The following is a 23914-nucleotide window of genomic DNA, read 5'->3' as shown; positions in this document are numbered from 1 at the left end:
GGACACTACTGTTGGTGTGTGTGTGTGTGTGTGTGTGTGTGTGTGTGTGTGTGTGTGTGTGTGTGTGTGTGTGTGTGTGTGTGTGTGTGTGAGAGTGTTACCAGATATGTACATAGCCCTCTCTTATTTTATGTCTTAAATAAAGGCAATATTGAACCATCTGAGTATTTTCAGCCCTTCATAACCCACCACATGATTAGCTGTTTCATTCTCAATGGACAGTTTAGGAATAGGCTGTAGTCACACAGTTTGCCTGGCTTTCACTGTGAATTAAGCAAAATGATCACTAAAAACACTTCACACACAAAGATGCATAGCAATGTGATTTGTATTGTCTCTGTACAAAATATACACATCTTACATATGCAATGCAACCAGTTGAGGCTAGCTAACTAACTACACACAGTCAGTAACAACGGGTTAGTAGATATCATTGTTCTATGACACAGTACATGGAGTATAGATGGGTTTCAATGGTGCTCAGTGCATGAAATCACCTACGGCACCTGCAAGCAGACAATCAGAGCCAGACCCCCCCCCCCGCCTCCTCCCAAAAAAGAGATTGTGAAAACATATTCGAGTGGATTAAATGTAGATGTACAGTAATCAGGAGTTAAAAATGTTGGAGTTGGAAGAAGGTGCAGGTTATTACAGGTGTTCACCGGTTAATAATACACCAGGTAGAAGTTGGCCCAGGGATAGTTTACCAAAATTACAAAATTACATATGAGTTTTCTTACCCTGTAAGCAGTCTATGGACAAGTTGTGGCATCAATCCATGATTTGGCTTTGTTTCCCTGGAACTGTTTTCAAATTCTAGCATTTTAGCATTTGTGGCACAAATCCAATGCAAGTCAATGGCATCTCTATTAGTATTTTTGCAATTCATGTCCAAATCATCTATAAGTGACTTAAGCCTTGTTTACACCTTGCGCTAACATGTGAGTTTTAGGATCTGATCTATATGATCCAATCACTATCTGACCAAGGTTTGTCACATCTGCACATTGTTTTAAAATATGTCTCTTATCCGTCCAATGTGTCTGCATTGTGACAATATTAGCTGCTGCCTCCCTCTATGCAAATTGTTTGACAGATATTCTTTCAAAATATTATGATTTTGTTTATTTTAAGACATTTAATGATGTCATAAGTCAATGGCGCAACCTGTCAAGGACTTTAGAGGCTGGTCAAATTATGATTTAAATGATTTGACATTCTGGGTCTGTTTACTCTTGATAGATATCCAGACACGTCTGCCTGACTACCTCTGAAGGTGTTCCGGAAAATCTGATCACAATCAGATCACAATGTGTCTTTTAATCATCTACACCTGGCAAAAAACGTGGGCACAATCAGAATGTGGGCAGGATCAGGACAAAGGTGGCATGTGAGCACCATATATAAATAGGGCTTTAGTTGAGCTACACAATCAATATGAGATACTTCAGGTTGATTTGGATTTGCTAATATAAGTACCACTGACTTGAATTGGATTTGTGCCACAAATGCTACAACGTCAGCATTTGGAAAAAATAGTGTAATGCCAGGTAAACAAAACCAAAGCATGGATTGTTGTCCTACCTTGAACATAGACAGCTTACCGGGTAAGGAAATCTAAATTAAATGGTCCTAGGATCAGTTATCCTACTCAATCCTAACCTTAATGAGTATGCGGCTGTAGGACTATCTGACCCTGAACCAGGGTGTAGAATATGGACGTTATTGCTTATGCCACTGTTGTAGGGCTGAAAGTGATGACGTAATTTAATGAGACACATAAGAAGTAGTTGATGGAGACAGGTAATGTTATCTTGCAAAAGATCAACATTCTCTTCAGAACCACAAAGGCATTTCAAACGGCCTTTTTTAATCCCCAGTTCGAAACTTGAAGTTGGCAAAGAATTGGGAAACTGTACTATTCAGTTGACAAATCAACTCTCTTACGCAGTGACACACACACAACCCAACACCCCTACACACAAAAGCATTCACATTCTATCCCTTTCCACTCTAATCTCTCTTTATCGCTTTCTCCACTTCCTCCCACATTTCACACACGCGCCTATTTATAGCCTGATATAACTGCGGGTGGCTTTAAATACTTCTTCAGTTTGTGTGTCTGACTCTTTGGTAGAAACAGTACTGGTGTCCTCACACCCACCGACCCACCCACCTACCCACCCGCCCACCTTCGTGCACACGCACACACACAAACACTACAACACACACGCCTGACTTTGTGTACGAAGACATGAAACAAGAAGCCTAACTTGGATACCGTATCAGGCAGAATTGTCCTCGACATGTTGCTGCTCTTTCATGGTCGATCTAAACAGAAATGCTTCCAGTTTCAGTTGCATGATCAGTATAATGAAAAATAGGCATAATATGACGTATTACAGTGTTTGATAAGCCAGACATTTCCATTTCAACTCCTATTCCCATGCTTCACTGCATCAGTCAGTCGCCTGTAAATACAGTGAGGAGTCTACGGAAGCCTAGAGGGTCGAAGTAGCGTGTTCATCAATAGAGCCCCACATTAGACTGTCTAGTAGTTCTTGACCGCAGGGTTATTGGAAGAGGTACAACAGTCAGCATAAGTTAGTGTTAGTACAAATGAGGCCTCATATGGGGTTGAAATTTGAATGGATTCCTACCAGAGACAGGAATGACAAGTACGCACAGGGACGTGCACACACACACGGAGCGAGGCACCTGTGGATGACTCTAGCAACAGCAGACAGGCAGACAGGCTTTGGAGTATTTCTGTATATACGTACAAGTTATTATTAGTGACATCATTATTGCGACATTCAAATCAGTCCCTTATTAAAAAACAACTCTGTCTCTGTCTTCTGTTCGCAAGAAGTCTCATCCTTCAGATCCTCAGTCCCTTCAGTTCCATTGTCCCTTTTCCAAGTGTCCTTTCCTCCTTTTGTCCACTAAGTGGCGGTAGATACCTTTGTTTTAATGACAGAGGCGTCAGGGGTCCAGCTGCTCTGGTAGAAGTTGCCTCGAACCACAGATCTAGGATTAGCCACCCCTGACCCTAACCTTAACCATTAGGCGGGGACATGCAAAACTGACCATTGGTCAGTGAGTATGGGGGACTTTATCCTACATTGAGTCCAGGCAGCATGCTACAGCAGCTTTCTCAGAAACAGGAGTGTTAAAATAATACAATTGTTAACGAACCAGGGGTGTTTTCAACCAGACAAAGCACTCCAAAAGTTGCATATAGACGTAACAGATAGAGCTGACACGATTGACTCCCTATTACACAGGACAGGCAATCATATTTGTTCTACACAACACATTTCTGTCTGAACGTTCTGTAACGTTGCTCACTCCTGAACCGGTCCTTGATGTGGGTGTGGATCACCAGCCCCTCTCTTCTCTATGTCTCTGGGAGAGATGAAGGGCTGGATAAGAGGAGGCACCCCCTTTTGGCTTGGAGTGAGGGCAGAGAGAAATACACACACACACACACATGCACACACACCCACACACATGCGCACACACACACATATGCGCACACACATAAACACATGCGCACACATACAAATACACGCGCATGCCAGTGGAGGCTGCTGAGGGGAGGACGGCTCATAATAATGGCCGCTAAGGAGCAAAAGTAATGGCATCAAACACATGGAAACCATGCGTTTGATGTATTTGATACCATACCACTTATTCCGCTACAGCCATCACCACAAGCCATTCCTGCCCAATTAAGGTGCCACCAATCTCCTGTGGTGCACACTCACACACACACCTCCCCTGTCCTCCAGCCACTTCCCTATGTCAGAGGCTCCTAGATGACATTGTCGAACAGCTGCATGGACTGCATGATGTTCTCATCCTGAAGAGAGAAAGGGGGGGATAGAGAGTGAAAAGGAGAGAGATAGAAATGTTGAGCATATAGAGACAACAGGGATAGCAAGTTTCTAGAGGCCCAATTAATCCATTTTTGTTTCAGCTTTCTTTTTCAAGGGAGTCAGACTCCCTAAAATAGAGACGAAGCTCAGAGGAGTCGGCTCAGACAGTTCTCTCTCTCTCTCTCTCTCTCTCTCTCTCTCTCTCTCTCTCTCTCTCTCTCTCTCTCTCTCTCTCTCTCTCTCTCTCTCTCTCTCTCTCTCTCTCTCTCTCTCTCTCTCTCTCTCTCTCTCTCTCTCTCTCTCTCTCTCTCTCTCTCTCTCTCTCTCTCTCTGAATATATTTAAAGTGCATTTTAAATGGCTCACAATCCAAAACAATGTTGGAAAATGGGTGAAAAGGGAATATAAAATGTACACGCAGTAACGGTCCTTAAATGCCCTAATTAACCTTAGTGAGATCTGAGGACTCAGTGGTCAGTTACACAAATGGAACCAGTCTTACAAACAAGAACAACCTACCTTTTGGCATGACTCGATGAACTCATCAATAGTGACCACCCCATCATTATTACGATCCATTTTCTAGAAGGGAGAAAGGGGAGTAAAAAGGGGACAAACGTCGTTCAGTGCCCCTGGAGCAGTTTGGGGATTGAGTACCTTGCTCAAGGGCTTGCTCTAAAGTATTGGGTTTGATGAACAGAAATTGAATGTTGACCTGGAAAAAGCTCTCCACGTGTTCTCTGGGTGCCTCGTCCTGCATACAGGGGTATGTGTACTTCCCCATCATATCATAGATAGACTTCATTATATCCATCATCTCCTACAGAGAGACAGAAAGAGAGAGAGAGAGATAGAGAGAGATGACACAGGGTATACCCAGCTAACATTTGGTTCCTTGGAAGTTGGGGGAATGTATGTTTTTGGTTTCACTTTTGTTGTGGGAACGAAGCGATACGTTTCCTGATGGGTAAAACTGAACGTTTTCTAAACTTTCTGAGAACAGAAATGACAGTTGTTTTGCAGGGAGGTTCTGAGAACATTTTACTCCGGTTCCTTGAAAGTTTTCCTGGGAGGATTTATTAACGCTCTGAGAACGGAAATTATAGGTTATTTTTAGTTTTTTGAATAACTTCCTTAAAAATTTCACTGAATGTTTCAATAAGACTTTTAATACTGCTGTTAGCTCATTTTGAATTAACTCTAAGCACAGATAAGACCCATGGAAATGTATTTTCTTCAGCATTAATCATGCAATACCTTTATTTTGGCATGGAATCAGTCGGATTTGAATCTATTATCGTCTGATTCTCTGTCCATGGAATTAGTCCACTGCACCACCAGGATGGAGCTAGCATGCCATGATTTTTTTATGCATACAAAGCTATTTATTTTAGTCATTCAAACAGACCCCATTTCAAAGGAAACACCTGAACACACTTAATAAGATAGGAGCCTACAGAGCGTTTTGTTGATGCTGAGAATGGAATGTATATGTTTTTAAAAAACATTCTCGGAACGTTCTCTGAATGTTACTCAAGTTTTCTTGTGGTTTTTATGCAAGGTTTTCTTCATGTTCTGAGAACGTAATGCATGTTGTTAAATAACATCCTTAGAATGTTCTCTGAATGTTACGAAAGGTTTCTTGTGTTTTTATGGAACGCTTTCTTAGCGTTCTCGGGGCAATTTAAGAACATGACTTTAAACAGAACCATTAGAAAACCTGTAGGAAACGTTATGCTGAAGTACTGAAATTGCCACATCAGAATGTTGTTTCTTAATGTTATATGTACTATTTGAGAACGTTCCCAATACCAAACCAGTTGGAGAACATTCCCAGAACATTACCAAAATGTAAATGAAATATAATCATGTTTGAACTTTTAGGAATTGTCCTGTTAAGGTAATGAAATACCAAGAAAATAATGTGTTTTTTGTGAAGTTCCTTAAATGTGCTGAGAATGTTCCAAAATCAAAGCAACTATTCTGCATCATTCTCAGAAAGTTGTGGGAAGGTTGTATGCAAAATAACCATAGGACAACCACGCTCTCATCAAGCTCTAAAAAACACAAGGTTCTCAGAACATTATGTGGAAGCTGGGTAATGTCACAGCACAAGATCAGTCAATCACTCTCCAATCTGAGATTGAGGGTCAACTTGAGAACTGTCAACTTCAGAATAGACTTTAGATTTATAACATGGATAGACAGCTCAGAACTTAGAAGAGGAGACTCAGATTTCAGAATGGAGAGGTACAGTCTACACACCCCTTGCACAGTCTTCACATTTTACTGCCTTAACATTTCTACGGATCTACACAACCTACACAACATTTTTTAAGTAAAAGTTAATCATAGAAATTTATGAAAATAATTAAATAGAAGAAATGGAAGATGTCTTGACACCCCAGAGTTAATACTTGGTGGAAGCACCTTTGGCAGCCATTTGAATAAGATTCTACTAACTTGGTACAACTCTTAGGGTAACATATAGACATTGTTTTTGTCAAAATTGCTCAAGCTCAATAACTTTGGTTGGGAATCATTGATGAACAGCAATATTCAAACGTTGTCTCTGATTTTCATGGAAATTTAAGTCTGGGCTGAGACTGGACCACTCAGGAACACTCAGCACCTCTTGGAAAGCTATTCGGGTGTGTCTATAAAAAAAAGTTTTTTAATTGTCCTGCTGAAAAATACAATTCTATCCCAGGGTTAAGTTTCCAGAAGACTGAGCCGTTTTTTCCTCTAACTTTATAGCTGGGCTTTGCTCCATTCATTTTTTAATTTTGATCCTGACAAACTCCCCAGTCCCTGCCGGTGACAAGCACACCCATAATATGATGCTGCCACCACAATACTTGAAAATGCAGAGGATTTGACCTAAACCATTTAGTCCCAAAAGTGTATTTCTTCGCCGTGTTGTCTTGCAGTATTACTTAATGGCATTGTTGTAAACAGAATGGATGATTTGGAGCAGATTTTTTAAAACATAAACTTCATTCTTTTCAAGCTGTCATACAGGCCAGTAATGCTGTTGATACTCTATATTTTCAAGTATTGTATATGTGTTTGCGTGTGTGTGTGCATCTGTGTTTGTGTGCAGCTGTGTGTGTAACCTCTTTGGTGATGCAGCCGTCTTTGTTCAGGTCGTACAGGTTGAAGGCCCAGTTTAGCCGGTCGTTTATCGTTCCTCTCAGAATGATAGACAGACCAAACACAAAGTCCTGAGAAAAAAGAGTGAAAGACAAAGATATTGAGAGGGAGAGAAAGAGAGAGAAAGAGAGAGAGATTTAAAATTTTTGTAAACATTCTTCACCACCCATCATACTCACCAGCATTCAACATTTACACACCTTTTTTTCACCACTACAACTTACCCAGCTAGCACATTTGGTTCCTTGGAAGTTGTGGGAACATACGTTTTTGGTTTCACATTGGTTGTGGGAATGAAGCCATACGCTTCCTGACCGGTAAAACGGAACATTTTTAATCGTTCTGAGAACAAAAGTGAAATGTGTTGCCCATCCCTGGGCTATAGCATCAGCAAAGAAGATGATGTGGCTCACTGCAATACACTATTTTTCCCCAGTGTGTCCATCAACAATGTTTTGACGCTTAGGCCGCACGTGTATTTGTGTGTGTGTGTGTGTGTGTATGTGTTGAGAGGAGAAGAAAGGCATTTATTCTATTTGTATACATATTCAGCTGCATATATAGTATACAGACAGAGATCGTTTTCCCTCACTCCCTTAGGAAGTAGATAATAGTAAAAATAATCTTACCTCGAAACTAACCGATCCATTCTTGTTAGTGTCAAAGGCCTCAAACAAGAAATGTGCATACGCACCCGAATCTGAACGGACAGAGACGTACAGAATGTGTAATTGAAATGTGTCTGAGACAACTATATACAAAAAATTCCAAGTGGGTAAATATATTTAGAACAAAACCTGATCAAATAAGTTGTTAGCACATAAATGTAATTTCAGACAACACACTTTTATTCTGTAACAAGTAGCTAGATATATCTTCAACCTAAATATAATTTCAAACATGGCCTTGTACTGTAAGTGCCCTACCGTAAGTAGTACAGACGTAATAGTTAGAAAAATGGGACATCACATCAATACAAATATCACTGGTCTTAAATGTTGTTACTCTTGTTAAATGTTTCAGTTACTCTGGGGAGTAACATATCTTTAAAATACTTGGTTTGGGTTTAGGGTTATAGGTCAGGGGTCAAAGGTTTAACGGTCATTGACTCACCTCCCTGGGGGAAGAATGTGGAGTAGATGGTTTTAAAGGTCTCCTCATTCACCACTCCACTCGGACACTCCTACCAACAACAGCACAGAAAGAACAGGATCAGTCAGAAGGCAAGTCTTCTGCCATCCTTATTCTTTTACTATTATACGTTCTTGAAAGAGGGAGAAGTATTTGCAGTTTTAAAGCTAATTTCGTGTAATTCTACACATTTTGTCATGACTTATGACAGGTTAATATGATATCTGAGTGAGAGTGACTAACAAAATCAATGGGGGCCCCCTGGTGGTCAAATAAAATAAAATGTTATTGGTCGCATACACATATTTAGCAGATGTTAGTGTGGGTGTAACAAAATGCTTGTGTTCCTAGTTCCAACAGTGCAATAATATCAAACAATACACAACAATACACAGAAATCTAAAGGTAAAAGAATGGAATTAAGAAATATAGAAATATTACAACAAGCAATGTAGGAGTCCAGAGTATATATCTGTCTGTACATATATATATACAGACAGTGCCTTCAGAAAGTATTCAGACCCCTTGACTTTTTCCTGCTTTTGGATTTTTTTTGTTATGTTACAGTCTTATTCAATTATTATATTTTCTCATCAATCTACACACAATACCTCATAATGACAAAGTGGAAACAGGTTTAAAGAAATGTTTGCTAATTTCTAAAAAACAGAAACATAAATACCATATTTACATAAGTATTCAAAGCCTTTACTATGATAAATAGCTCAGGTGCATTCTGTTTCCATTGTTCATCCTTGAGATGTTTCTACAACTTGATTGGAGTCCACCTGTGGTAAATTCAATTGATTGGAGATGATTTGGAAAGGCACACACCTGTTTATATAACGTCCCACAATTGACAGTACATATCAGAGCAAAAACCAAGCCATGAGGTCGAAGGAATTTTCCATAGAGCTCAGAGACAGGATTGTGTTGAGGCACAGATCTGAGGAAGGGTACCAAAAAATGTCTGCAGCATTGAAGGTCCCCAAGAACGCAATAGCCTCCATCATTCTTAAATGGAAGAACCACCAAGACTCTTTCGAGAGCTGGCTGACCGGCCAAACTGAGCAATCGGAGGGAGAAGTTTATTGGTCAGGGAGGTGACCAAGAACCCAATGGTCACTCTGACAGACCTCCAGAGTTCCTCTGTGGAGATGGGAGAACCTTCCAGAAGAACAACCATATCTGCAGCACTCCACCAATCAGGTCTTTATGGTAGAGTGGGAAAGATGAATGGAGCAAAGCACAGAGAGATCCTTGATGAAAACCTGCTCCAGAGCGCTCAGCACCTCAGACTGGGGCGATGGTTCACCTTCCAACAGGTCAACGACCAACAGCAAACAGCCAAGACAACGCAGGACTGGCTTCCGGACAAGTCTCTGAATGTACTTGAGTGGCCCAGCCAGAGCCCGGACTTGAACCCGATCGAACATCTCTGGAGAGACCTGAAAATAGCTGTGCAGCGATGCTCCCCATCCAACCTGACAGAGCTTGAGAGGATATGCATAGAAGAATGGGAGAAACTCCCCAAAATACAGGTGTGCCAAGCTTGTACCGTCATACCCAAGAAGATTTAAAGCTGTAATCGCTGCCAAAGGTGCTTCAACATATTACTGAGTAAAGGGTCTGAATATCTATGTAAATGTAATATTTCAGTGTTTGTTTTTAAATAAATTTGCAAACATTTATATAAACTTGTTTTTGCTTTGTCATTAGAGCGTATTGGGTGTAGATTGATGAGGGAAAAAACATTCGAATACATTTTAGCATAAGGCTGTAACGTAACAAAATGATTTCAGCTTCCGTTTCTTTCATCACATTACATACACTCAATTAGTATTTGGTAGCATTGCCTTTAAATTCTTTAACTTGGGTCAAACATTTCGGGTAGCCTTCCACAAGCTTCCCACAAAAGTTGTGTGAATTTTGGCCCATTCCTCCTGACAGAGCTGGTGTAACTGGATCAGGTTTGTAGGCCTCCTTGCTCGCACACGCTTTTTCAGTTCTGCCCACAAATGTTCTATAGGATTGAGGTCAGGGCTTTGTGATGGCCACTCCAATACCTTGACTTTGTTGTCTTTAAGCCATTTTGCCACATATTTGGAAGTTTGTTTGGGGTCATTGTCCATTTGGAAGACCCATTTGCGACCAAGCTTTAAGTTCCTGACTGATGTCTTGAGATGTTGCTTCAATATATCCACATCATTTTCCTTCCTCATGATGCCATCTATTTTGTGAAGTGCACCAGTCCCTCATGCAGCAAAGCACCCCCACAACATGATGCTGGCACCCCCGTGCTTCACGGTTGAGATGGTGTTCTTCGGCTTGCAAGCGTCCCCCTTTTTCTCCAAACATAACGATTGTCATTATGGCCAAACAATTCTATTTTTGTTTCATCAGACCAGAGGACATTTCTTCAAAAAATATGATCTTTGTCCCCATGTGTAGTTGCAAACCGTAGTCTGGCTTTTTTATGGCGGTTTCGGAGCAGTGGCTTCTTCCTTGCTGAGCGGCCTTTCAGGTCATGTTGATATAGGACTTGTTTTACTGTGGATATAGATACTTTTGTACCTGTTTCCTGCAGCATCTTCACAAGGTCCTTCGCTGTTGTTCTGGGATTGATTTGCACTTTTCGTACAAAAGTACATTCATCTCTAGGAGACAGAACGCGTCTCCTTCCTGAGCGGTATGACGGCTGCGTGGTCCCATGGTGTTTATACTTGCGTACTATTGTTTGTACAGATACATGTGGTACCTTCAGGCATTTGGAAATTGCTCCCAAGGATGAACCAGACTTGTGGAGGTCACTTTTTTTTTCTGAGGTCTTGGCTGATTTATTTTGATTTTCCCATGATGTCAAGCAAAGAGGCACTGAGTTTAAAGGTAGGTACACCTCCAATTGACTCAAAAAAAACTACAATTTTATTTAACCAGGTAGGCTAGTTGAGAACAAGTTCTCATATACAACTGCAACCTGGCCAAGATAAAGCAAAGCAGTGCGACTCAAACAATAACACAGGGTTACACATGGAATAAACAAACATACAGTCAATAACACAATAGAAAAAAGTATATATAGAGTGTGTGCAACTGAGGTACGATAAGGGAGGTAAGGCAATTAAATATACCTTCTGGGGTGTGTGCTACGGGTGGGTTCTGCTATAGTGACCAGTGAGCTGAGTTAAGGCGGGGCTTTACCTAGCAAAGACTTATAGATGACCTGGAGCCAGTGGGTTTGTCGACGAATATGAAGCGAGGGTCAGCCAACGAGAGCGTACTGGTCGCAGTGGTGGGTAGTATATGGGGCTTTGGTGACAAAATGGATGGCACTGTGATAGACTGCATCCAATTTGCTGAGTAGAGTGTTGGAGGCTATTTTGTAAATGACATCACCGAAGTCAAGGATCGGCAGGATAGTCAGTTTTACGAGGGTAAGTTTGGCAGCATCAGTGAAGGATGCTTTGTTCTGAAATAGGAAGACGATTGTAGATGTAATTTTGGATTGGAGATGCTTAATGTGAGTCTGGAAGGAGAGTTTACAGTCTAACCAGACGATATAGATATCGATATTAAATAAAGATGATTGTTTGAATAAATGACCGAGACGAAGTCTCTTTAAGTACTGCATTTCAATAACACCGCTCAGCAAGGAAGAAGCCACTGCTCCAAAACTGCCATAAAAATCCTGACTACGGTTTGCAACTGCACATGGGGACAAAGATCGTACTTTTTGGAGAAATGTCCTCTGGCGCTGATGAAACAAAAATATAACTGTTTGGCCATACTGACCATTGTTATGTTTGGAGGATAAAGGGGAAAGCTTGCAAGCTGAAGAACACCATCCCAACCGTGAAGCACGGGGGTGGCAGCATCATGTTGTGGTGGTCATGAGGCAGGAAAATGATGTGGATATATTGAAGCAACATATAAAAGACATCAGTCAGGAAGTTAAAGCTTGGTCGCAAATGGGTCTTTTAAATAGACAATGACCCCAAGCACACTTCCAAGTTGTGGCAAAATGGCTTAAGGACAACAAAGTCAAGGTATTGGAGTGGCCATCACAAATTTTTACTAGTATTAAATGTCAGGAATTGTGGAAAAACTGAATTTAAATGTATTTGGCTAAGGTGTATGTAAACTTCCGACTTCAACTGTATATATATATATATACATATACTGTACATACATATGTGTGTGATGGGATGTATAGACATTATGAATAGTATGTAGAAAGAATATGTAGTATATCTGTAGAATACGTAGGATAGAACAGTTTATGTACAGCAATAGTTGAATAGGATGGCCTTGACTAGAATACAGTATTATACATGTTAAATAAGTAAAACAGTATGTAAACATTATTAAAGTGACCGGTGTTCCGTTATTAAAGTAACCAGTGAGTCCATGTCTATGTACATAGGGCAGCAGCCTCCAAGGTAGAGGGTTGAGTAACCATGGGATAGCCGGCTAGTGACAGTTACTAAGTTCATGACAGGGTTCTGGGTGGAGGCTGGCTAGTGATGGCTATTTAACAGTATGATGGCTTAGAGATAGAAGCTGTTTTTCAGTCTCTCGGTCCTAGCTTTGTACTGACCTCGCCTTCTGGATGGTAGCGGTGTGAACAGGCAGTGGCTCGGGTGGCTGAGTTCCTTGATTATCTTTCCGGCCTTCCTGTGACATCGGGAGCTGTAGATGTCCTGGAGGGCAGGCAGCGTGCCCCCGGTGATGCGTTGGACAAACCGCACCACCCCTTGAGAGCCCTGCAGTTGCGGACGGTGCAGTTGCCGTACCAGGCGGTGATACAGCCAGACAGGATGCTCTCAATGGTGCATCTGTAAAAGTTTGTTAAACCAACTTTCTTCAGCCTCCTAATATTGAACAAGATGTTGTAGCACCTTCTTCACCACACTGTCTGTGTGGGTGAACCATTCCAGTTTGTCAGTGATGTGTACGCCGAGGAACTTGAAGCTTTACACATTCTCCACTGCGGCCCCGTCAGTGTGGATGGGGGCGTGGATGGGGGCGTGCTTCCTCTGCTGTCTCCTGAAGTCCACGATCAGCTTCATCGTTTTGTTGACATTGAGAGAGGTTATTTTTCCTGGCACCACTCTGCCAGGGCCCTCAGCTCCTCCCTGTAGGCTGTCTAGTCATTGTTGGTAATCCGGCCTACCACTGTTGTGTCATCTGCAAACTTGATGATTGAGTTGGAGGAGTGCATGGCCACACGGTCATAGGTGAACAGGCAGTACCGGAGGGGGCTGAGCACTCACCCTTGTGGGGCCCCTGTGTTTAGGATCAGACTAGTGCAGGTGTTATTTCCTACCTTCAACACCTGGGGATGGTCCATCAGGAAGTCCAGGACCCAGTTGCACAGGGCGGGGTTCAGACCCAGGGAACCGAGCTCAATGATGAGCCTGGAGGGTACTATGTTGTTGAGGTCTGAGATGTATGAACAGTGTTCTTACGTAGGTATTCCTCTTGTCCAGATGAGATAGTGCAGTGTGCAATGCAATGGCGATTGCATCATCCGTGGATCTATTGGGGTGGTATGCAAATTGCAGTGGGTCTAGGGTGCCGGGTAAGATGGAGGTAAAATGATCCTTAATAACTAGTCTCTCAAAGCACTTCATGACGATTGTATTATCTAAATGCATTTTTTGGCAGAAATGCTTTCTATAACATGTTAACTTTCATGTGCCTTAACCTGTTGGGGATGGGGGCGCTGTTTAGACTATTTATGCTAATGTGGCTAATTTTTTAAACGGCTTCCCACAAAATCCTTGATCGTACAATATGCATATTATTATTATTATTGGATAGAAAACAGTCTATAGTTTCTATAGGAGTTGAAATTTTGTCTCTAAGTGGAACAGAGCCCATTCTACAGCAATTTCCCTGACATGGAGTCAGATTTGAGAAATGTTGGGCACTTTTCTGAAGTCAGTTAAAAGGGCACTGTCGTTGCTATGACTATACGGACACTTCTTACGTCTTCCCCTGGATGCCTTTACGTGATGACGATTCCAACGGGCTCGATTGCTCGTTCACAGGCCCTACAAATGAAAAAAACCTTTAGCTAGCAAGTCTTTTCTTGCTGCGTAACGCGCGTGGAAGACACCGACCCTCTCCTGTTCCAAGCGTTAGTTTAGCCTGTTATATTTCTCCGGTCATCTTTTCACTCGTTATAGGAGTTACAAACATCACAAAGTAGTTAATTTAAAGCGTTTTATAGCAATTTATATCCGTTTAGTGCGATTTTGGGACATTTCTTTTTGCAACGATGTGAAAAGTTGGGCACGCTTTTCAGTTCATCCCGAACGTAGTTGACATTTCCACATGGCAAGAGGACAGCTTTCCACCAAAAGACGATTTCTCCCAAGAAAGGATCCTTTGCCCAAGATACTGATGGAAGAACAGCTCAAGGTAGGACATTTTTATTATGATAAATCGTGTTTCTGTCGAAACATTTTAGTGGCTTAGGACGCCATGTTTTTTGACGTAGCTTCGCTTGGCGCAAACTGTATTGAAAAGTAAGGATAAATTAAAAAATGTAATAACGCAATTGTATTAAGAATTAAATTGTCTATCAATCCCTGTTCACCCTATATTTTTTAGTCACGTTTATGAGTATTTATGTATAAGAGTAGATCACTGTCTAAGTGGCGCAAGGACAAATTCTGACCAGCCGAGTTACATTTCACATTGTCTAACCATGATTTTGGTGGCTAAATATAAACATTTTCGATCAAACTGTATATGCATGTTGTAATGTGATGTTACAGGAGTGTCATCGGAAGAATTCTGAGAAGGTTAGTGAAAAAATTAATATCTTTTGGCGATGTTGACTTTTATCGCTCACTTTGGCTAGAATCAATGCTGGGCTGCTAATTGCTATGTGCTAAGCTAATATAACGATTTATTGTGTTTTCGCTGTAAGACACTTAGAAAATCTGAAATATTGTCTGTATTCACAGGATCTGTGTCTTTCGATTCGTGTATGCTGTGTATTTTTACGAAATGTTTGATGATTAGTAGTTAGGTAAACACGTTGCTCATTGTAATTATTCTAGTCCATTTGTGATGGTGGGTGCAATTGTAAACTATGCCATATACCTGAAATATGCACTTTTTTCTAACAAAACCTATCCCATACCATAAATATGTTATCAGACTGTCATCTAATGAGTTTTTTTGTTGGTTAGGGGCTATAAATATCTTAGTTTAGCCGAATTGGTGATGGCTACTGGTGTTGGTGGACAAATAAAAGATGGTGGATTATGCTAATGTGTTTTTAGGTAATAGATGTACATCTTTACATATTGTGTCTTCCCTGTAAAACATTTTAAAAATCGGAAATGTTGACTGGATTCATAAGATCTGTGTCTTTCATTAGCTGTATTGGACTTTAATGTGTGAAAGTTAAATATTTTAAAAAAATATTTTTTTTGAATTTCGCGGCACTGGTTTTTCAGTGGGGGGGGGGGGTGTGCCGCTAGCGCCACGCTGATCCTAGACAGGTTAATAACAAATGTGTATTCCATTTGTAAATATCAATAAAATTGTTAAATTATGAGCCTAGTTAGTTTAGCCACGGAAAAAAGTTAGGAACCTTCCCGCTTGCCATGATTGGCTTAGATAATGGATGGGCTGGACATGCCGAGAGATGAGTTCAGATTGGTCTGCCATGTAGCATGCTTCTGTCTATAACATGAGCTGCTCAGTATGTGTAGGTAATCCTTTCTAATGCAGCTTTTTTTTAGAGATATCACAAAGAAATCACTGGAATTTCCAGTGGAAGCAGAGTATGATACCTAAGGAGATGGAGAAAATTCTGGCATTTGATTGCAAATATGCAGAGGGAGTCGAAAAGAGAACACCGAAGGCTGTTGTATAAAACACCTGCCTCTGGACTACATTTTCAAACTAAGGGCAACCATGGCATCCGTGAAAGAGAAGGAGATTCATTCATCCATGTGTGTAAGAGAGTCTAGCTAGCTACATTTTCAGATATTATAAATTTCTAATTCCGTCATGAAGTCATTTTCATTGCAAGTTAAAGCGTACCGGTAGCTAGCTAATGTTAGCTAGTTGGCTCACTAGCTAATGTTACATGTATGATCTATGTAGTAATATTATTTGTATCTCAAAGCCATTTGCAGTGCTAGCTTTAGCCTAATGTTAGCTAGCAAGCTAATAGTGAACCTAGTTGGTTAGCTACTTACAGATTTATGCAGGGTAGTAATGTTATGAGTTGGGATAATGGTTCATTGTTTAGCTGGCTAGCTAGCCTAGCTACATGTCTTAACAAAAAACTCTGTTATGCAGGTAGCCATTTCACTGTACCGTTTACACCTTCTATATCCTGTGCATGTGACAAATAAAATCTTTATTTGATATAGTGTGTGTTTACGAGAGACAGTAATGTGAAGAACAGCATGACCTGCACCAAAGTCAAATTAGGATATAATGTTAGATAATGTCCAAGTTGTACAATTCTCCAGTAGAATGCCCTGCTTTTATTTCAACACACTCACAACTGTAAGCCATTTTCTGTAATTAGCACGCCATTAACTTGTAATTCATTTTCCTTTAATAACGAATACAAATTGGCTAAAGTTAAGACGTTGTCAGGTTAAGACGTTGTCAGCTAACTTAACGTTAGCTAGCTAGCTAACAAGCTAGAAACAAACCAAAACATTGTTTAGAAAGTTGCTTTTAGTTGCTGGTTTGCTAGATTGACATGTGCTAATTTCATTTGGGTTAATTGGTGTTAAAATACACCAGTTATGCTATTTTGGACCACCAGTTTGCTGATGACATGCAACCTGTAGTTTTTGTATTTATACTTTTTCATAATGACAACGAAAAGGTTGAGGTGCGACAACAATAGAATGCTCATGATGTCACTGCCACAACTGTCTACAGACATGTCGATAGACGTAGTAATCTTGAAATCTTTGGTTGTTTAGTACACACCCTACTCACTCTATTTAGCACATGGCCTCACATGTGAATCCTTAAAGAGATGGGTGGGGCTAAGGCTTAAGAGGGTGTGATCGATGCTGAATGGGTGTAGACAAAAAAGAGCTCTCCAGTAGGTGTACCAAAACATTCAAAGGCCATTTTCTCAAAAGTGGGGTTACAAGTTTATCAACTTTCAAAGCAGAATTACTTTCCCATTGTTCCTCGACTGTAGTGTATGATATATAATTTTCCAGCTCTGAGTTTCTACTTTTATCCAATGTAAAAAAACATAATTTCAAATTTGCTACATAAATCCTGTTTTGGCTGCAGGGGCAGTATTGAGTAGCCGGATAAAAGGTGCCCATTTCAAACGGCCTCGTACTCAATTCTTGCTCGTACAATATGCATATTATTATTACTATTGGATAGAAAACACTCTCTAGTTTCTAAAACCGTTTGAATTATATCTGTGAGTAAAACAGAACTCCTTTTGCAGAAAACTTCCTGATAGGAAGTGGAAAATCTGAAATCTATGCTCTGTTCTAGGGCCTGCCTATAAATGTCCTTGATATGTATCAGTATACATGCACTTCATACGTCTTCCACTAGATGTCGACAGGCAGTGAGAGAAGAAATTGAGTGTATAACTTGATCTGGGGTCGAATAAATGCTCTTTGTATGACGTGTCACCAGTTTCCTGTTTTCTGGAGAGCTCGTGAAGGGACCTGGTTTTGCCTTCTGTACAGCTGTCGTAATAGACGACTAATATCTCCGGCTTTGATTTTATTTGATACATGTGACAATATCATCGTAAAGTATGTTTTTTCAATATAGTTTTATTAGATTATTGAAATTTTTTTGTGACGTTAGGCGTGTTGCGTTGTCTGCGTTTGTTCACGAAGGAGAGCTTAGCGCCACTTTGCTAGCTTTCCGTGCTAATTGACTGGAGAAGAGGACATTCTAAATCCAAACAACGATTGTTCCCGACAAAGGACCCCTTGTACAACATTCTGATGAAAGATCATCAAAAGTAGGACCCATTTTATGATGTTATTTCATATATCTGTCGAACATGTTGTACTAGTAGTTTGCGGCCAGGTTTTGGGCACGCTCTCGCCATAACGTAAACTGCATATCGTAATGAAGTTCTTTATAGAATTCTAACACGGCGATTGCATTAAGAACTAGTGTATGTATCATTTCCTATACAACATGCATTTTTTAGTTAAGTTTATGAATAGTTATTTGGTCAGAATATGTGTGTCAGAAAACTATCCGGACGTTGTGGGAAAAAGATGCTACGTTAGCACAATGTATAACCACTGATTTCAGCTCTAAATATGCACATTTTCGAAAAAAACATAAGTGTATGTATAACCTGATGTTATAGGACTGTCATCTGATGAAGCTTATCAAGGTTGGTCAAAAATTATATATCTTTTGCTGGTTTGTTACGATCGCTTACTTTTGCTACTGGGGAATGGCTTGTGTTTCTGGCTATTATGGTAAGCTAATATAACGCTATATTGTGTTTTTGCTGTAAAACACTTAAGAAATCGGAAATATTGGCTGGATTCACAAGATGCTTGTCTTTCATTTGCTGTACACTATGTATTTTTCAGAAATGTTTTATGATGAGTATTTAGGTATTTGACGTTGGTGTCTGTAATTATTCTGGCTGCTTTCGGTGCAATTTCTGATTGTAGCTGCAATGTAAACTATGATTTATACCTGAAATATGCACATTTTTCGAACAAAACATAGATTTATTGAATAACATGTTATAAGACTGTCATCTGATGAAGTTGTTTGGTTGGTTCTTGGTTAGTTAGGTTGGCTTTGTGCATGCTACCTGTGCTGTGAAAAACGTCTGTCCTTTTTTGTATTTGGTGGTGAGCTAACATAAATATACGTGCTGTTTTCGCTGTAAAACATTTTAAAAATCGGACATGTTGGCTGGATTCACAAGATGTGTACCTTTCATTTGCTGTATTTGACTTGTTAATGTGTGAAAGTTAAATATTTCAAAAATATATATTTTGAATTTCGCGCCCTGCACTTGAAGTGGCTGTTGTCATACTGATCCCGAGTTAGGGCTTGCAGCCATAAGAAGATAAGACCGAATCGATCCGGTCGGTCACATATATTGTAACAATAAGATAACTGATATAACCAAGTTCAGAATTGCACCTTCTGTATTCTACTAATCTAAAGCTGAACAGTAAATTGAGATCCCGACTGAATTAAAAAAAATATATATTTTACAGCGTGACTCGACTGATTGACGGAAGTGCAATTTTCCCAACCCTCAGCCCCGGGTCTCTAGCCCTCCCATATCCCCATCCCCTCTCTTCCCCGCATCCCCAAACTCACGTTCTTGAAGCCCCTGTAGAGAACTTGTAGTTCCTTCTTGTTGAACTTGGTCTGCTCCTGTAGTTTGTCCAGCCCCTCTGGTCGATGGCACACAGTGGACAACTCAAAGTCATCCTCTACGCTGTCTGTGGGACAGAGAGGACTGTTAGACATACCTATAGGTCAATGGAGGCTGGTGGGAGGAGCTATAGGAAGACAGGTTCATTGTATTGGCTGGAGTGGAATCAGTGGAACGGAGTCAAATGTGGTTTCCATATGTTTGATACCGTTCCATTAATTCCATTCCAGCCAATACAACGAGCCGTACATTTATTGCTCCTCCCACCAGCATCCACTGCTATAGGCTACTCCTACAGGTTTCTGGCTGGCACACCTTTTAATTGGTCCTAGTAATAATAATGGTAAAAACACAGCCAACTAAATCAATGTTAATTATGAACTGTTGAGAAATCATTACATTACTGTTAGCAGACATTAGCTTCACTAAAACATACGTTAGATGAGAAATTGCTAGATTGTATTACAATTCTCCAAAACTGAAGTGCACAAAGAAAGACAGGTAGTCGTCAAGTCATCAGTAGAAAACAAAAACATACCAACATCACACCATGAGATTCCTGAATGTCTATGGAGAAGTTCATTTAGTAACCCGATGTGCTCATTGACGATAACTTTCAGTGAAAGTAGTGGTAAACCATCGAAACATCAGTGAAACGATAAAAGCCTTCAGATCTTCAGGCAATACGATAATATGGTCCTCATACTCCATCCCTCCTCCCCATCCATTTCTCTCTCCACTCATCCCTCTCTTTCTCTATTCCAACCTTATTACACACACAGTCAGCTGAAGACAACCAGGCCTCACTCCTCCTCTCCTCTTATCCCAAGATGCAAAGCAGGGCTGACTGTCCACATCTCACTTCTCACCTCTACACATACATCAGTCACACACCATACCAGACAAAAATACTGTAAAATACCTCCAGAACACACAGTTCAATAAAACTGAGATAGATCCAGATATATTGTATATAGTGTGTGTATGTGTGAGAGAGAAAGAGAGAGAGAGAGAGAGAGAGAGAGAAGGTGTGTGTGTATGTGTCTGTGTCTGTGTGTAAGCATGCACATGTGTGTGTGCCGTGAGTGTGTAGATGTATGTGTGTGTGCATTTGCGGGCCCATGTGTGTATGTGTGTGTAGGGAGAGTGAAGACTGAAGAGTCACTTGCATTGACTGACTGAGGCGGCAACAGAAGGCGTGCAGCAGGGCAGCAGCTTGAGGAATCTCTGCTTTATAGTCTTTTTACTTTTGATGGTGGGAGTGTTACCTGTAATCACCAACCATAGCAGAGGTTAGACATAGAGCACACACAGACACACAAAGGAAGAAAAACTCACAGATGCAGGTCTGCATGTGCACACAAACTAACATGCACACCCACGACCATGCACACACACACACACACACACACACACACACACACACACACACACACACACGCACACACGCACACACGCACACACGCACACACGCACACACGCACACACGCACACACGCACACACGCACACACAGCATAAGCAACATGCTCATTGAAGCATGCACAGCAGTCTCCTATAGTAAGGGCAACGGTTCGGTTTGCTGACCTGGCTTTTCTAGGACGGGCGTGCGCGTCCATTTCAGCTGATAGCTTACATCACCATACACAGACCTCTACGGGTGAGTCATTGGCAAACACAAAGAAATAATTAATATGAAGTTATTATGAAGTCATAATTATCTTCAGTCTGAATGGACTCCAGGAAACTGAGGGAAGTCGATGGCAAACAGAGAAAGGCAAAAGGGTTCTTATGAGGTAAGAATCCACATTTATCTAACCTTTTCAAAGATTTCTAGGAATCAATTCAACACAATTCCTAGACTACCAGTACAATAGTTTTTGATAGCCCTGATGCCTCCTAGAGAAAAGCCATATGGTTAGCCGGTTGAGCTAAAGCCCAACTCTCTACTCCAGACGTTTTCAAAGTCTGAGACAGTGGGCCTCCTTTCAGGGAACATCAAGACAATCATTTCCATTATATATATATATATTATACATTTCGTTTTAAAATAAATAGCTGCAATGAAACTGTTAGAAAACAACTTTTATTTGATATTTTTTGGACACAACTTAATTAACATGCACCTGACTTTAAATCAATAGAAGTCTTTTCAAAATATAACAGTTGATTCAGTCGAAAACCTTTGTTGTTGTTGTTTATTATGCAAAGTATGTCATTGCCCTTTAAAAACGCTGTTGCCGCTTTAAGAGCTTTGCGACAAACTCTGGTTGTATTGCATTTTTTTTAACGAAGCCATGCATGCAATTTTAGGAATTGTGAAATAAATGTGGTAGCACTGGAAAGCTGGAATACCCCTCTTTTTAAATGTAGCCACCAAACTGCTTTAAAAGGTGTGTTTTCCACGCGATTGTAACTAGAAACAGGTCTAATATTTATTCATTATTAGAGAACAAAATACAGTTCTGCTGAATCCCAGTCCCTTCCCCTCGGCCCTACATTTGCACGTTCACGCGCACCCCCGACATATGTGCGTTTCCCAAAGCTGAGGGAGTAAAGATTATCAAGGGTGTAGGGGCTAATTAGACTCTCCAATAGCCTATTCGACCAAGCCAGCAAGGCTGCATGCTCCAGAGCAATTTGGTATCCCAACATGCACCGCAATATGTTTGGAGATTGTGCAATTTCATACAGAAGAAGGGAGAGGCGGGCGTAACTCTATGACGTGTGTTTGTTTGTGTCTGATTTCGAGGTTTGACACATAAAACACATGGAATAACTCCCAAAATAAATGTTGAACTGTTAATGAGGTTTATATCTTGTATAACGACAGGGGGGGTTACATTTTTTCATGCTAATTGTACTATTTAAATGTGGAACATCAATTACATCATTCACAGGGTTGGGTAGGTTACTTTATAAATGTAATCCATTACAGTTACTAGTAACCCCCTGGTGAGGTGTGCATCACACTTTGAAAACATCCGTGTTAGATCAACATTTAGCTGGACCTTGACCAAACGACTCAAACCCTACCAGTCCTCACATTCTAACAGATCAGAATTCAACCACTAGAACTCATCCATCAGAACTCATCCACCAGAAATCATTTATCAGAACTCACCCACCAGAAATCAGCCCATGTCACTCACTACTCACCCTCAACCCACTGACCACACAAACAGTACAAGTACAACCCAAGTTGGAACCAAGAATAATCACAGTGCAATTCGAGGACCCACTCAGTAAGAATCCGACCTGGTAGTGTCAGAGCGAAGTGAACCTCCCGGGTGGCGCAGTGGTCTAGGGCACTGCATTGCAGTGCTAGCTGCGCCACCAGAGTCTCTGGGTTCGCGCCCAGGCTGGGCTGGGTTCGCGCCCAGGCTCTGTTGCAGCCGGCCGCAACCGGGAGGTCCGTGGGGCGACGCACAATTGGCATAGCGTCGTCCGGGTTAGGGAGGGTTTGGCCGGTAGGGATATCCTTGTCTCAGTATGTAAAAAAAAAAATAATAATAAAATGTATGCACTCTACTGTAAGTCGCTCTGGATAAGAGCGTCTGCTAAATGACTAAAATGTAAATGTAAAATGTCACACTGTATCCCCGTGTGTCCTAAAGGTTAAGGCAGAGAGAAGAAGAGAGCACCTGCATCTCCGTAGTAACAGCAACTGCTCTACTTTTAGTAGAGCTCCAGAAGTCTGAGGGATGAAGGCCACGACAAAGACCAGCATTGTATGACCCGTAACTATACCAATACATTAACACACCTCTGAATGAACACACGCATGCGCACACACACACACAGGTTGACACAATCCCTATTATGTACTAAGGACAAGCTGTTGATCTGTTGGACCGTGTCACTCCCTTTCTTCCCCATATGCTTTCTGTCCCACCCCCGACAGGTGTGCTGCCAAAATAGGCAGTACGAGGTTAGAGATTAGAGCTATAGGTACTGACACACACCCACACACCCACACACACACCAAGCATTTTTATTTTATATTTGAGATTCTTTAAATTCGCTTCCCTTGATGACAGCTTTGCACACGCTTGGCATTCTCTCAACCAGCTTCATGAGGTAGTCACCTGGAATGCATTCCAATTAACAGGTGTGCCATGTTAAAAGTGAATTTGTGGAATTTACAATATGAAGAAGGTCTTTTACCAAATAGAACTAAGTCCATATTATGGCAAATACAGTCCAAATAAGCAAAGAGAACCGACAGTCCATCATTACTTTAAGACACAAAGGTCAGTCAATCTGAAAAATGTCAAGAACTTTGAAAGTTTCTTCAAGAGCACTAGCAAAACCATCAAGCGCTATGATGAAACTGGCTCTCATGAGGACCGCC

General features: G+C 40.9%; 1 protein-coding gene across 3 annotated transcripts in view; it reads right to left on the bottom strand.

Moving 5' to 3' along the window:
- Positions 1 to 312: 312 nt before the first annotated feature.
- LOC129836084 (Kv channel-interacting protein 2-like) overlaps positions 313 to 23914 on the bottom strand; it is a 245698-nt gene continuing 222096 nt past the window's right edge. For 2 of the 3 annotated variants that reach the window (XM_055901856.1, XM_055901855.1), the window contains exons 2-8: positions 19505 to 19629; positions 8147 to 8216; positions 7663 to 7733; positions 6997 to 7104; positions 4596 to 4700; positions 4400 to 4462; positions 313 to 3865 (exon numbers count right to left, since the gene is read on the bottom strand). In XM_055901856.1, coding sequence (XP_055757831.1) covers positions 3818 to 3865; positions 4400 to 4462; positions 4596 to 4700; positions 6997 to 7104; positions 7663 to 7733; positions 8147 to 8216; positions 19505 to 19629 — 590 coding nt within the window. In that variant the 3' untranslated portion in view covers positions 313 to 3817. Of the gene's footprint in view, positions 3866 to 4399; positions 4463 to 4595; positions 4701 to 6996; positions 7105 to 7662; positions 7734 to 8146; positions 8217 to 19504; positions 19630 to 20727; positions 20831 to 23914 lie in introns of all 3 variants that reach the window. The other variant, XM_055901857.1, reaches the window with a different exon arrangement.

This window comes from Salvelinus fontinalis, chromosome 37 (genome assembly GCF_029448725.1).
Source record: "Salvelinus fontinalis isolate EN_2023a chromosome 37, ASM2944872v1, whole genome shotgun sequence".
Classification (NCBI taxonomy): domain Eukaryota; kingdom Metazoa; phylum Chordata; class Actinopteri; order Salmoniformes; family Salmonidae; genus Salvelinus; species Salvelinus fontinalis.
This window is presented reverse-complemented; position numbering and strand designations above follow the sequence as displayed.